Consider the following 16302-nt stretch of genomic DNA (forward strand, 5'->3'; position numbering starts at 1 on the left):
ATCATTTGCATGGTAGAGAAAGAACCTCAGCTGGGTTCTAAAAAAGTTAGTAATCTGAATAGTTCTGTTCAAGTCACTGACATGTAGATTTATTTTTGCTATACAGCAAGGAAGGTGAAACCAGTGGCTTTCTCTAAAACATCACCTAAATGATGTTTGTTGAACTTAGTATTTTTCACCAGTTATGCATTTAAATGTGAAATACATTCAGGCATCTTTCAAAAGAGGTGAATTATATTAGCATGTGAGCAGTAACAAACTCTTGAAACATGTCCTTTCATCTATCTGATCTACATATATATGTAAGTAGTTTTAAGTGAAATTTGTCTGGAAAATGGACTTCCTTCACACAGTGAACTGTTATATATTAAGTTATATTATATAACATTAAAATATATAACATTAAAAATGTTATATATTAAGTACTATTATATAACATTAAATTATAACAGTATAATATATAAGAGATATAATAAATTATAAACAATTATATAACATTATAGTATTGCATAGAGCATAATATCTTATATTATTAAATAATATTTGAAATATTGATACATTCAATTAAATATTGTAGTAAATGCTTTTAATATAATATTAACTATTAATATTCAATATAGTAAATATTACCTACAGCTCCTTCTACACTTCAAAACACGTAAAATAGCTTATTGGGGAGAAATTATCTTTTTTTATAAGAAAACAGAAGAGGCAGCAAGTGTTTTTCCCTACAGAGAGGAAAGGCAAAGGCGTGTATGAGTCAGCCAGCATGGCAGGCTGTGTGGTAATGCTTGGTTTGAAAGATACTTAGCTGCAGATTATTTCACCTCATAGAAACAAAGAAATGTTTACACTCTCAATTAAATTTTAAATAATTCCTGAGATCAAGGAGCCGCAGGAGGCATTCAGTCTGGTTGGGCTGAGCTATGCCAAGAGTAAAGGTACTGGTCCTGCCCAGGTGTGGCTGCTGGCTACACCTGACTCAGAGCAAACAGCTGCCCTCCTCCTGGCTCTCTTTGCCTGTCCAAGTAACAGCAAAAAGGGGCTGAGAGAGACTCGTTTTATTAAACCGCTGAATCTCATACAGACAGAACATTTTCTGGTAAAATAGGATCAGCTTTAGAACAATTACAAAACTCATCTCATGACCTTAAACCATGTGAGTACCACACAGAGATGTAAAGTTTAGAAAATGCTGGCAGCAGAAGCCACCCAACTGATCTACTCTGAAAATGCTGATGCATTTACAGTAAATCCCTAAGCAGGCCAGTTGTGCAACAAGTTGAAGTGACATAAAGTATTAAGATTTATGGTGATGAGTCAAATCAAACAAACATCCTCTTTAGAAGCTTTCTCACGGCATGTAGTAGCATGTACTTCGAGTAATGAAACATCTGTTACAGTCCTGACTTGCTCACAACCGAGCAAGTGTTGCAATAGTTCTGTAGGGCCAGGTTTCACATTAAGCCTTCAGTAGGTAGATGAGAAGGATCAGCACTCACAAGGTTTACTTCATCTCAGTTTATTCAGGAAGAATGAGCCAGGTTTCTTGTGAGGAAAACAAAAAATGTGCCATATTGCAAAATATCCAAAACTAATGTTAACTCCAGGCTCACATACTTTAATGATACTTGCATTTCACTCAAGTGCCCAGAAAGTCCCTTTTCACCAGGTGTACTTTGGGCAAAAAAGTGAATTACAAAATTTGCTTTGATGGCTCACTTTTGTATAATTTTTCCCACTTTATATATCTGTATGATCTATGTATATAGTGTGATGTACTGCACTCAATTTTAACACCTGCCCCTTCTGCTCAGGGTCTTCCTGACCACCCTGTGCATTGCCCACAGTAAGGAAAGGCTCATCTACTGTGCCCCACTCCCACCTTCTAACTCACATTAACTTTTGACATTTTCCAAAAAGACTTCGCTTTGTTTCCTCTATAACATGACCAGTGTAAAGAGACAACAAAATTCCTATGAGTCAGAAATTTTAGACTCAATATCGCAGATCATATATTAGATACACACAGACATATTCTTATTTCCCAATTCAAACAGATACTTAAAAAGCACTTGTTTAAGAACTTTCCTGACTAAAAATAGCTTCCTGTGTCTGTCAAGGCTTTTGCAGCATTAGACCTTAAAGTTGGTGTCTGTCTTGGATACAGGTGATAACTATAAGCTGTGCAGTCATATTAGCTCTTACAGAACTGTGACACAGAAGTGGGAGTTGTTTGTTTTGTTGGTTTAGGCTTTTTTTAAGCTCATCATCTAATTCGATACAGCAAAATTTGCATATGATTCTAAAATATTCATGGAAAGATTTCTATAGGAAATATTTTCATTTAAAGGGAGAGGTTGTTGCTCAGCCCTTACCCAGTGTAAAGCCTTTAGCAAATTCCTGAGGAATGTATAAAAGACTTAAATTCTCATTTACATCTATACTACACTGAGAAATGTTCAGAGGAAAATTCCTTTGGTCCCCTGCATTAATGTGTTTTTCTTCCAGACTGTCTGTGCACAAGCAGAGTTAATGATTCCTACAAGATCAGCCTGCCTCCCCTCTCAGTTCTGAAATACTTCCTCTGTTCTTTTTTTTCTTCCAACGGGGGACTTTTCTTGCTCATTTTTGGCCCCAGATTACTGATCTAACTCTGTAATGCAATACTTGAACCCTTCAATCAGAACAGCACTATCAACACAAAGATCAACAGAAAATTCAACTCTTTGGAATTCCTCCTATTTTTTAGCCTGTGAAGAGTGAGAGATCTTAATATTACGAAATCAACAACGTAAAGAAGTTAAAAGCACACAGCTGCCAGTGATTTCACTCTTGTTCTTCATCTCCCCTTCCCTCTGTGTGTTTCAGGTCATTGCATATTTATCATGTCACAATTTAAATTTCAAGCTCTTGGGCTCAAAGCTTGCATCTTTATTTGAATTTGTTCACAGATTTGGGTACTCACAAAACCAGTGAGAAGAGTACAGCTTAGGAAACTTAGAAAAACTGTGCCACTAGAACACTTTCCTATTCAACAACACCTATTCAAAAGATGTCTGCATCACCTTTCATCTTCATAAACAGTAAGGAGAAATAACAGACTGGTTTGTATCAAACAGACTCTATTGCTTTATTAATCAGTGTTAATGTACAGGTTAATTTTAAAAAAAGCTACAGTTTATGAAATGTACTGTCTACTTACAAGATACAAATCTAGGCCAATTGCCATGGTATCTATTGATGCTCACACACTATAAAAAATCTACTTTCTTTTTCTGATATACAAAACCTCAAGCAAACATTCCGTGTTAAACATTCAGTAAAGATAACAACATTCTACTACAGTTTCCTATAGTGTTTTAGTGCAAAAGGAAGTACAAATATAAAAATACTGAGGCTTGAATAAAAAACCACAACAACAAGAAAATCCCAAGCAAGCTGGGGAGTTAGAGGTGAGTGTCAGCTATAGGTATTCTTCTAAGCTCTACAATCTGGGAGTTAGCCATGCTGCCACCATCCTGGCTGCCATGGCAAGATTCGTTATCACTGACACTGAGGCCTGCACCTGAAAGAGAGAAAAAAACCAAAAATAAGAATCAGTGAGAATGAAATTTTGCCAGAGTAATGAGGATACTCTGTCCTACTCTGTTTTATTCTGATTATTGAAATGTTTCCCTACCCCACAACCACGTGGCAAGTTACCTCATACTAGTTTACTATACTGAATTCATGGATTATAACATTAGCTGACATAGATTTGCACCATACAGATATGCTTTTTCATAATTCCACTGTCATTCACTTTATTTGTCCCAGAATGTGGTAAAATAGATATTTAGAGGTTGCCTTGAAATCAGAAAACCATAAATCAAGGCCTGGCTTGAACTAAGTTAATGATCTGGCTGTTAGTAGTGGTATTTCCAAGGATTTCCTCATAAATAATTGGTTTTTAATGATATAATTTCAAAGTTAAACAATAATTCCAGCTGTTTTAATAGGACAGTAATTTCGACATGAAAAAATATACTGACCAAATATTCTTTAAACGCACATTTGACATAAATTGTTGTATTAAGTTTTACTTCTGCCAGAAGAGAGAAGTAAATACTAGATTTTTGTCCAAGGGAACCTCCAAAACATGTGTAGAAGAGACCTTGGGAGGCTACCTTCTCCATCCTTTCATCATAGGACTTCTGCTAGCTTTCTGCTTCCTAAATGTTTGATGGGGATTTGATTTGGGCTTTTATTGTGGGGGAGGTTTGAGCAGATTAGTGTGAAGATTCACAATCCTGCACTAGTTTTATGAAATGCAAATTTTTTCCAGACCATTTTGTCACAAGAGATCTGTTGAAACTATAAACTTCAGTGTTTTTTCAGCTCCTCTCCTTGAGCTATAGAACAAATTCTACACAATACATGAGTTTTGAGGGCTTAAGGTGTCTAGGCTTTAAATTTGTTGAGAACTGCATATGAGTATAATGAGGCATGAGGATATCAATACGAATCACTTTCAAGTATGATCCTGTAGTGGTGTCATTTACAAATTATGGGGGAAATAATTTATTTTAGACAGAAGCAGATCAGTAACTACATGCAGTTCAAGGTAGTTACAAAGGAATGACATCTGGCTCCAAACAGCCCTGAACAGGGTATGCTGGGAGAGGCAGTGATTTGCATTTCATACTGAAAAATATTTTCCAGAGTTTCTATAAGGTATACATTGCATCTCTTATTTCTATCTCAACTGACTTTCCAGTTTTTGGTTTGTTCGACAAAAGAAAAGAGTAGTTTAATTTTTTTTTAGTTCCTTCACCTTTTTCTATGATCTCTGTTATTCCACTTCGACAAAGATTTCTCTTAGCACCCTTCCAACCACCACCCCTAAAGCAGAAAAGAAGTACTGTAAAGCAGGCAGAAGTGTGATGCTGCTTTGCTGTGGGAAGTCAGGCTGCAATTCTGAATACAGCGTTTGGTCCAGAGAACCTGCACAGAAGGTCCTGTAGGACTAGCTAAGTTTTTCCACAGAGGTCTGCACAAAGTCCTGGTAGGGGCCAAACTTGGCTCCATGCTCCATGATCCAGGGGTAAAGTGGGTCAGTTGCACCATGATCCTTCTTTTTGGCGTTTGGGTCATGGAGGGAACATGCGTTCACTGACACTACTGAGTCCTTAGGTTGGCACGATCCAAGTTCTTGAGAAAACAACTACTGCCAGAGTTTGACAGGAGTAAAAATCCATCAAGATACAGAGATACAATAAAAAAAGTCAAGATTAGGATCTGAATTATTAAAATACTTGTTTATAAATGTATTGAAGTTGATTTAAATTTGTATGCACATTCAACCCTTTATTGAGCCAGATCCTAATATCCAAAAGGTGCTTGAAGGTCCTGGAAAAAACAGCAATTGTTTAAACGAGTTATTTTGATTGTTTGATTATTTTAGAAAGGAAACCTGACTGTAATAGGTAAGATGAATCAGACTGCTGTATTTACCACATGGAGATGGATGATCAAGCAAAAACCATGAAGTAAATAAAATACTTCAAATGAAGAAAGAACACAATACTTCTTATGGAAGGTGAACACTGCGTGTTGGTGTTAGAAAGATATTTGTCTTACCAGTAGCTATACCGATAACGTGGCAACTTAGCACAGGACTTCCTTAAGAATCTTTTGCTGGGCACTAAAAAGATCAGGTATTGGTCTAATGATATTATACTATATGTATTCTTAAATGTCATATATGTGCAAGTTTTGTCCATGCTCTGTGCAAAGTCAGAGAAGATATTTTTTGTTACATAGGTTCTTATCAGGAACTTGGTAAGTCAGAGACTGAAACTGGGTACTTTAGGTTTGCAAAGGCCTTGCTCTGCTGATGCTGCAAAGACAAACTGTGTTAGAGTTGATCCTTTTTAGGAATAAGAACTGAAATGTAACCAGGATACCAGCTTACCAAACAGTCGGCAGGCTGGAAAGGGTATGACTGTTTACACAATTGAGTTTCACAGAGTTCATTGGTCCATTGTGTTCTCAGATTAGAGTGGAATTTAAACTCAATCAGATTCCAAAAAACATGCACTCTTCTAGAGATCCTAGAGTTGTGTGGTAGGTATGTAGCAGAGAGTTTTACTTTTTCCCAGTTTGTGAAGAAAAATAAGCAAGAAAATGAAGCCTTCCTTTCTTTTCTTTGTGTATGCAAGGACTAGCTGTAAACTGAAAAGTCTCAGCTCAGGCTTCAAACCCAGAGAGGCTCCTCCACTGACATCTGCTGGTGAAGGGCTGTATTAGTGCATCCCTATGCCCCTGAAACAACAGCTGTTATCATCTGCTTGCTTAGAGATAGCTAAGACTTTCACTAAAACATTGTAAGGGAAAGAGCTTGCATTGTAAACACTGTACTCATATCACTGGGAAAACTTTTTATCTCTCAAGCACTTATATCTTGCTTAATCAGTCATAATTTTATTATATGTGTGGGATGTATATGAATAAGATACACAAACCAAATTTAATTCTTCTTTCAGGGTTTTAACTTCACAGAAGTGACACCAACAGACATCCAGCTTCTATAAAAAAAGTTCATATTGAACTAAAAATGCTTACTGGGTATTGCACAGTCACATTCAGTAGCCATCACATAACATATGTGTGACAACTACAGATGAGAAACTGAATGAATATGCAAACTTTCTTTCCTTTATTTTTTTCTTTGAAGTGAGCCCTTCAAAATAGAGAGGCAGATTGATAAGGCAGGAACTTTGCCACCTACAATCTATATGCCCTGTAATAGAAAGTCTCAAGGATGCTGCACTGAATACCTTTTAGAATTGAAATTTCAAATGTTTCCCCAGGTTCAGGATGGCCACATGAGATGCTTTATTCTTAAACCAGGCACCTTCAGTGGGGTCACCAAGGTATATAAAATGCTGACTTTGGAACCCTAGCTGTATTAGATTGAAAATCATGAATCATTTTATATAACATTCTTATTGTAACAGCTGTATTTTTGTGGGGTTTTTAACTTAGTAGATTTTTCCAAGTATTTTCCATATCAGGGAATCATTAGAATATTTTCATCATATTAAAGAAATACTGGAATATTTCTATAGTACTTATCACAATTGCCTGCATTAAGATTAAAAAAAACACTGAGGTATGAATGTAGCAGTATTCTGCTTAATATATATCTGGATACTACCATGGTGGGTCACTCATCACCTCTGGAGGAGTTTGGGCCTCCCTCAAAGGCTTTGCTGTGTTTTGGTTTCACATTTCATCCAAAAGAATGAGTTGTTTTGGTTTTGTGCATCACATAAAGGGAGAGGATAGGAGTATTTGTGAGACATAGATGGAAGTTCAGAAATCAGTAAAGCTATCATGCATTTATTCATGCTTTAATGCTTCTCTACCAGAGTACAAGTCCTCAGGGAATTTTGGTACATTGGGCTCTATCCTCAATTATAATAACATATGACTGTGTTGCAATCCGGAAGGCAAAGTCTTACTAAATTGACTATCAATGTAAACTTTGCACAAGAAATCAGAAGGGAAATGAAATCACGTCCAAAATTACAGACTTTTAAAGTTATTAGTGAAATCAACAAAAACTAATTCACAAATAGCTAACTTTCTCAGTAGAAGCTGTTTGAATCATTATGAGAGCCATAAATGAAATACAATAAAATTAATAAGTAAAAATTAATAAACATTAAAAAAAGCTTTTAGCACATGTCAATGAGCAGGACATGCCCCTAAAGTATTTTTCCTACCATAATTGTTTTATTATTTCCTTCCCATAAGCCACCTTGGAGCTGGCCTGTCTTCCAAAAGAACTCCAAAATAAAAGAAACAGCATGATGTAGAGAGCAGGGTGAATCCCAACAGTGTATTTCTGTATGGACATGAGCACATTTGATGGAAAGAAGGAATTATTTGGTAAGGCATCCAAATACAATGGCTGCATGATATAAGTAGCCCACTGGGTTCTCACACAAAACAGAAAAACCCTATCACCATGTGATCCTTGAACGAAGCTAGCATAACAAGAAACAGCACACTGCTATCCACCTGATTTGCCAGAACTGCAGTCGTATGTCTCCATCTGACCCAGCCTGTATTTCAGGTTAATCTGTAATTAGGCCCAGCATTAAAGACTGTGGAACCAAGGGCTAAGTGCACAGTTCTGTGACACATTCCTTTAGCAACAAGGCTGAGAGTGCCAGCACAACTATTTATGGGGCTACACTGCACACGGCAAATTACTAAACAGTGACAAGTTAAAAACAAAGTTTTTCTGTGGAGAATTGGTTGATTTTTTTTTAAATCTGTCTTCATTTCTACAGCTGAGAATGGCAGAAAGGCAGGAATGAAATTTAGCTTTGCTAAAATTATTATACTCATTCCAAATGATCCAGGTTAAACCTTGTGGCCACAAAATTATTCCCTGTGGCCATAAGTTGAAGTTACCTTCAGACAGCTCAGAACTACATGAACAGAAAGAAAAGATGAAGCATAATGGGGCATAAAAACATTTTTACATATTCCTCTGCTAATCAACCCTGATCCTCTCCCAGTCCTCAGAGTGGGAGCACTATAGCACTACTATAGGTAAGTTGTAGTATAGATTGACAGTTTAGCAAAGGTAAAGTTCAAACAATAGCATTTTTAATCTTCCTCCAAAAGAAACAGCCCCCAGTTCAGCAATGATAGAACTAGCTAATGTGGGGGGGAAAGCACCTTCTCCCTGCTCTTCCAGAATGAGGAATTCTCACCCTTCCAAAAAAAAAAGGAATTGAGAAGCTCCTCACACAGCAAATTACAGGTAAGAGCAGTTCAGCAAAAAGGCATCTTAGCTGCCTTTACACTTTTGCCTATTTAGAGAAGAGGTCCTTGTCTTCCAATTGCCAATGACCACTTTCTTGGAGCAAGGACTGGCGCTCAAAGGGCCTCCGACTAACTCATGTTGATTGGGAGAGAGCAGGGAGTGGAAAGAAGAAGAAAAAGAGAAATCTAACTTGACTTCTTGTGGTTTCATGTGAGCACAAGCAATGACACAAGAGAGGAAGAAATGTAGTGCAGAGAGACTTAGAGATGAGCTCATTTCAGTGCCTGCTAGCTTAACTATTATCATAAAACTCCTGTTAGACAACAGCACACTGAATACTTTAGTGGCATAGGTCCATATTGCTAAACAGAGAAAAAAATTCCAGCTTTCCACCACCTCATCTCCTTTTTTATTATTTCCATGTGATTCCTTGCCTCCCTCTCTTTGGCCATGCACTTAGCTGAATTGGAAAACATGTCAGGATGAAAATAATAAAAAAGACTTTTAGTTACAGAAAAGCTTGTTGGTTTTTTGTTTGTTTTTGGTGGGGTTTTTTGGTTTTTGCTTTTGTTTGTTTGTTTGTTGTTTAAGAAAAAATATATGCTGAGCTAGAGGTTGTGTCTGAGACAATAGTTGATAAACATTTACTTTGCTGGTCAAAGATGCTCTAACCTTCCACACCACCTTTTCAGGTCATCTTGTTCAAATGTGAGGCTGCAACCAGATGGGACAGCTGGTTTGGTTTAGAAATCATGGGGATTTTTACTATTGTAACACTGTTGGGGACACCACGTGAGCACATGAATAAGCATTGGTGTAAAATTGTCTGGCACTACTTGAATTAGTAGCATAAACAAAATATTTTTCTCCAACAATGGCCTGAAGTCACTATTTCAAATCATATTAATATGAAACACTCATAAAGTTATGATAAAATTTTAATAAAGAAGACAATAATAGAATTTAGGTAAGAAAATCAAAAGTTGGTTTTAGACCTACTTTCTCAAAGAACTTAAAACAAGTTAATTAGGGATGGAGCTTGAGGACTTAGGAAAAAGTAACTAAGTGCTTGAATGTGTTGAATTGTATCATATTTCAGCTATGGCTGTTGCCTTGATTGTTCTTCCAGCCTTAGGACTCAGTCTTCTACAGTTTACTAATGCCAACTGATTTACTTAAGTACTAAACATTGTGTAATAATAGGAGTGTTAGATGTAGATAGTTTCATGTCTTATTAACTATCTATGAATTTCCTTCTTAGTGTTCAAGAAGTCAAAAAGTAAAAGCTACCTTCTTACATTCCTAAAAAAAATAAAGGTTTTAAACTGTAACTTCTGCACCTGGCTTTGAAAGTCTTGAAAAAAAAAGACTGCTATTTTCTGCTAGTAGAACTAGTCTGCAAAATGTTTAGAAAAAAATAATAAGTATAAAACAGGTTTTCACAAAACAGAATGGTTTGGGTTGGAAGGGACCAAAAAGACCACCTATTTCCAACCCCCTGCCATGGGCAGGAATACCTTCCACTAAACCAGGTTGCTCAGAGTCCTATTAAACCTGGCCTTGAGCACTTCCAGGGATGGAGCAGCCCTAGTTTCTCTGGGTAACCTGTGCCAAAGCCTCCCCACCCTCACAGGGAAGAATTTCTCCCTAATACCTAATCTAAACATGCCCTCTTTCAGTTCAAAGCCAATCTCCCTCTTCCTGTCACACTATGCCCTGTCAAAAGTCCCCCTCCAGCTCTCTTGTAGCCCCTTTAGGTACTGGAAGGGACTCAAAGCTCTCCTGAGTGCCTTTCCTCCAGGCTGACAATCCCAACTCTCTCAACCTTTCTTCATAGCAGAGGCTCTCCAGCCCTCTGAGCACCTTCATGGCCTCCTGTAGAAATCAGTCCATGTCCTTCACATTTTGAGGGCCTCATAATTAGAGGCATTTCCTGCAATGTAAATCAGCTTAGGATACATAGCATTATAAACTTACTGAATAAAAACACCTATTTATTATCAGCATTCCCAGTCTCCCATCCAGTTTAACTTTTCTTGATTCACTGAAGGGAACAACCTTCTGAAATTGTTTGTGCCAGGTCATATAATCTGCTACTCCCACAAATATCTTGCTGTTGTCTCTTGCAAGGCTCAGAGGTATTCCTAAAGATCATTTAGGTGACCTCCTGCTACAAAGCAAGTCCACTTGTACTTTAACTGGGTGGGCTTTGGTTAGCGTATGCCACATCTAATCAGGCAGGATTCCCTTGTCTCTTTGGTTGTCCTATCAGACATTCCTATGATAACTGATCTTTAAGATTTTCACTGGAAATCAGATTATATTAAGATACCTCATTAATTGTATCTCGTGGAATGGTGGCACCATTAGGATAAATAACAACATAGCAATAGAGCAAACTTTGAAGGGCAAAGGGAAGAGTCACTCACCAGTCTTTAAAGCAAATATTAGGTCATCAAACTCCTGTGATTCCTCATCAGCAACTAATGAGCTGGTACTGTATCCTCCAGAAGGGTGGAAAACATTACCATTTTGTGGACTCTGCTTAAAGGCAGCACTAGCTTGACTAGCAGGCTGCAAGGATGCCCTCTCCCAGTCTGCAGGCACCTGCAGAGTTTAAAAAGACACAAAATTCAGTAAGCATCAAAACTATTTTACAGAAAGTGGAAATTATGACCAGAGCTGAACTGAAGACCAAGAGATTTTGGAACCAGATATTCTGTCACTTCTATAATGAACCAGGAAGCCTTTTAAAACTTTTTAATAAATTGTATCTATATATCTATATCTACATCTATCTATATCTATCTATCTATCTATAAATATATCTAGATCTAGATCTATCTATCTGTATCTCCCTTTCCCTTGCCTTTCCTTTCCTTCTGTATTGGGTTTTCATGGCCAAGTTTTGGTAGTGTGGAGGGTTACAGGGGAGCCAACTGGGGTGACTTCTGTGAGAAGCTACTGGAAGATTCTTCCATGCCTGGTTGAACAACCCCTGGCAGCTGCAAAGATGTATCCACTGCCACATCTGGGTCAATTAGAAATGGTGGTAATGCCTCTGTGATAACATATTCAAGAAGCAGAATTTATAAAAAATATTATTGTGCAGATGTAACTGTGGCCAGGGAAGAGCGGGGTGAGAATTTGTGAGAGGAACATTTTTGCAGACACAAGAGTCAGTGGAGAAGGAGAGGGAGAAGGCTCTAGATGCAAGAGCTGGGACTCCCTTGCAGCCTGTGGTGCAGAGCATGAGGAAGCAGCTGTGTCCCTGCAACCCATCAAGCAGTCCCATGCCAGAGCAGGGGGTGCCTGAGAGGAGGCTGTGAGAGGTGTTCAGAGACCACACTGGAGCCTGTCCATGAAGGACTATGCCCCTTGGAAGAAAGAGCCATGCTGCAGCAGTCTGGGGGGGACTCTTGCCTGCGGGATGGACTCCCACCGGGTGAGTTCATGGAGAGCTCTCCTCTGTGCCAGGGACCCCATGTTCAAGCACAGGAAGGACTCCTCTCGCTGAGGAGCTGCAGAAGCTATGGATGATGAACTGACCAGAACCCAAATTCCTTGTCTCCCTGTGCTGCTGAGGGAGGAAAGAGACCTGGGAAAGAAGGAGGCTTGCTGAACGGGGGAAGGTTATTAAGGCTGGTTGTTTTGGTTTTTTTTTTTTTTTCATTATGTTGCTCTGATTTTGTTAGCAATAGATAAATTAATATTGCTAAGTACATCTCTATATCATCTCCACTTTAGATGGTGCCTGGCATCCAGGCAGGGTAAACCCACTACGTCTTCCCTTCCCTTTTCCCTTTTATTTTCCCTTTCCCCTTTTTTCCCCCTTTTCCCTTTTTCCATTTCCACTCACTTCCTTTCCCCATTCCATTCCATTCCATTCCATTCCATTCCATTCCATTCCATTCCATTCCATTCCATTTTATTCTAACTTTATTGCAACTTCCAGAAGTTTTGATCATCATAACTCGGAGAAATTAACTACATAAAGCCCATCTAAAACCTATAGTAAGCTGAAAGAATTAACCTGATATTTTCATTTCTCATGACCTCCTTTTGACACTTTAATCAATCTTCGTAATAATCTGAAAACTCAAGTGTGAAAGAAGAAATTTTCTACATGGGATGTTATCAGGGCACAGTAAGTTCCAAGAATAACATGGATAAAGATACCTATTTTTGTTATTAAAATAAACGAAAGAAAAAGCTCCCCCCTGTCAAACCTATAACATTTAGCATCTTATTCCCATGTGTTACACTTCAGAACTAATGCTGAAATCTCTAAACAAGTTAATGGCTACAGAGAACTACAGAGCACTCTTACCTCTTCCATGGCACTGATGAGGTTCTGCGTGGACTTGCTGATCTCTCCTCCTGCAGCTGGCAGACCACTGCCATGTGTGAAAAATGCTGATCCTGGAGTTGCATGCCCATTCATGTCAACAGTGTAACTTGCTTTCACAGGACAGCAAAGTTGGTTGTGCAGGATAAAATACACCACAAAGACATAAAGACCCTTAAACAGAGATTGAAAGAGAAAAGCAGGCTGTGAAATGCAGGTAGCTTGGTTCAGAGCTTTCTGTGCAAACTAGTGGATGAAATCACTGTCCATCAGAGATCCAGAGATCTAAAAGTTACAAGTAAGTTCAAATCCTGAGTTCCTCAGCTAAAAACACACAAGCACGCACACACACACACACACACACACACACACACACACACACACACACAAGTATTTTAAAATTATTATTTAGTTGAACCTACAGAGTTGCAAAGGAAAGCTACGACCCCAAAACCAACAAAACCGATTTGAGTTTCACAGTTATCATAAGAGTGAAAATGAGGTTAAAGGCCTCCCTTATAATAGTATTTGGCTGCTGTTCCTTAGCCACAATTCTTCATTTTCTTACTGACCTGCTAGCTTTTTGCAATCTTTACCTCATGCAAACTGCACTGCTGCTGTCACAGATAACATAACTACAAATTAGATGTTCTGTGATATGCACTAATTCAGCACTGATTTTCATTTCTGATTACAATCAAAGGCTCTGCTGTATGCATCTGCAGTTCTTCTTTAAAACCTGTTAATTTTGACCTTTAGTCTGAGACAAGACAAATAATATAACCATGTCTTGTGTTTATAAAGAAATCCAGTAACTGAATTTCTCAATAAGAAATCTGACTTACTTTAAGTTGCACTAATACTGAGGGAAAATAATCCACTCCCACTGATAAATCAACCTGTTAAATAATTACTAAAGAAGGGGTTACCAAAATAGTACAGAAGGAAGTCTTCTGCATTCTTACCAATAGCTGCAATACAATTACATTTGCAATGTTTTTTTTTATTCCCATTGTTCTCCAGAACCCTGAAGCTAATTGTACTAAGCAGAACAATTCATTTTAAAGGTATCCACTGGCATGGAAGTACTAACTGGGTTTACAAATAGTAAGGAGTTTCATCTAATTATATTTGTGAATTCCTAACAAAAGGAATTTTGAAAATACTTGAAAAAAGAAGAGACTGCAAATACCCAACAGCACCTCATGATACATGGACTGATAATTTCTATTGCAAAAATGATATGACAGAATCATCTAGTCCCAAGTGACACATAAGAAAAGCTAATGGGATTCAACAGGATTTCAATCTCAGCTGGTTAAACACTGGAGATACTCTCACACAGCTGCTATAAAACCATCCAGCTCTGCTTATGAGATTTTTTAACAGAAAACTACCAAATAAAAGTGCTAAAACCACTAAAAAGCTATTTTGAGAAAACATGTTCCTGCTTTTCCAGATTATTGTTTATTTGTCATGACAAGTCAGAGCAGTTCACTGAGAGGAAATTTCTTTGTGATACACATAAGTAAATACATTCTATAAAATAGATGTAAACATGTTTGAGACGGTTAAAAGGAACTAAAATATCCTTTCATTCTATAAACAAGTTCAAGGACTCTGATATACTTCAAACATAATAGGGCCAGTAAATGGATTTATTTTAATTTAAGTTGTTATGGATATGAAAAGGATAAAACCCCCAAGAAGAACAGATTATAGTGACAATACAAAATTCAGAGTAGCCTCTGGCAGTTCAGTCTCTGAGGGCCTAGCCACAAAAGCTGCACACACATTTCAAGTAGTTTTGTACTTTTCAAAAAAACTCAATAGCTGACGATGTAGCACAGCCCTGTCTTTTGAAATTGCAGGGACACAAGGCATTGGTATACAAGGTCCATGACAAGTCACTCTCCTCAAGTAGCTTCAAGTGCGGACACTCAATTTTCTAAAACAAACACTCATAGAATAAAGTGTCACAATTATCTCCTTAACTTGGTCTGTCTCCTGATGTAATTCTCTGATGATGAGACAACTCCTCTGGGTCCTTCCCTAATAGTCACATGGACACACAGGGAGGTTATTTTAATGCCTAAGAACAGGAAAAGTCAAAGGCTGAGACAGATAGCAGAAGCAAAACCTGTGTTTTACTTCTGCTGTCTTGCAAGTTGTTAGAGCAATGTCTTACCAACAGAAGTTCATACCTAATGAAACCCAATACTCCTATGCAGACAATACATTTAGACAGGAATTCTTGCTGGAAAGAGAATTCCTTGGCTGGACAAAGGATGGATCTTTCTTTCACCTATATTCCCCTCTAAATCTAGAATCTCCAGAAGATAATGCTCTGTAGATGTGAATTTCTTTGTACCATCACTGTAGTTTTGTTTGAAGCACCAAAAGGGTTTTGTGGTCATATTCTGACAGTCCTGTGTCCCTGTTAAAAACCCCCAGGAAGGTAGTTAGGAAGCTAAAACAAGTCAAATGGTCCTGCCCAGGTTGCATTGAGTTCCAAAGACCATACATATGATGTCATGCAGTATGAATTTCTGTTTCTTTTCAAGCCAGCAGCTACCAAGGTGTTTACTCTGAAAGAGCATGGACAGCGTGCAGATACTTAGGTTGTTGTCAGCACAACCACAGCTTTCAGTTTCAGTGAGTTTTTTCAAAAGCACCAGTCTGAGAATTGAATGATCTTTCATCATTCTTGTGACTCGTGTTTCTTTTCTTTTCAACCTTTAAAACACTGTAAAAACAGTCATAAATTGCTATGAAAATAAGGTTGTTGGCATTGTAATATATGTTTTCTGTGTTTTCACATAAACAACTCTAGCCAGCTTGGAACTAATGTACTTTTTTAGAGACTCACAAACCTTGTCCTCGGTGCCTGGACTAAGAATGAAATGAAGACAATAGTTAATTTCTGCTGACAAGCCTGCTGGGAACCTACACCCTCCATAAGGATTGAAAAGAGGTTGCTTAAGGTGTGGATATTAATTAAAACAGGCAATAATATTTCTGTTAAATGTACAGGAAATATTAATTTTTTATTAGAAGTTTTCATTAAAAAAACCTAAGCTAAACCCAATCCCCAAAATCTCAGCCTAGTACCAGCAACCTCTGCTGT

The 16302-nt window shown here is 37.8% G+C and overlaps 1 protein-coding gene across 1 annotated transcript in view; it reads right to left on the reverse strand.

The window, feature by feature from the left end:
* Positions 1 to 3126: 3126 nt before the first annotated feature.
* The window catches only part of ADGRV1 (adhesion G protein-coupled receptor V1), a 273887-nt gene continuing 260711 nt past the window's right edge, over positions 3127 to 16302 (reverse strand). The window contains exons 89-91 of the mRNA XM_058043225.1: positions 13158 to 13349; positions 11257 to 11434; positions 3127 to 3568 (exon numbers count right to left, since the gene is read on the reverse strand). Coding sequence (XP_057899208.1) covers positions 3450 to 3568; positions 11257 to 11434; positions 13158 to 13349 — 489 coding nt within the window. The 3' untranslated portion in view covers positions 3127 to 3449. The remainder of the gene's footprint in view (positions 3569 to 11256; positions 11435 to 13157; positions 13350 to 16302) is intronic.

This window comes from Melospiza georgiana, chromosome Z (genome assembly GCF_028018845.1).
Source record: "Melospiza georgiana isolate bMelGeo1 chromosome Z, bMelGeo1.pri, whole genome shotgun sequence".
In the NCBI taxonomy this organism is placed as follows: domain Eukaryota; kingdom Metazoa; phylum Chordata; class Aves; order Passeriformes; family Passerellidae; genus Melospiza; species Melospiza georgiana.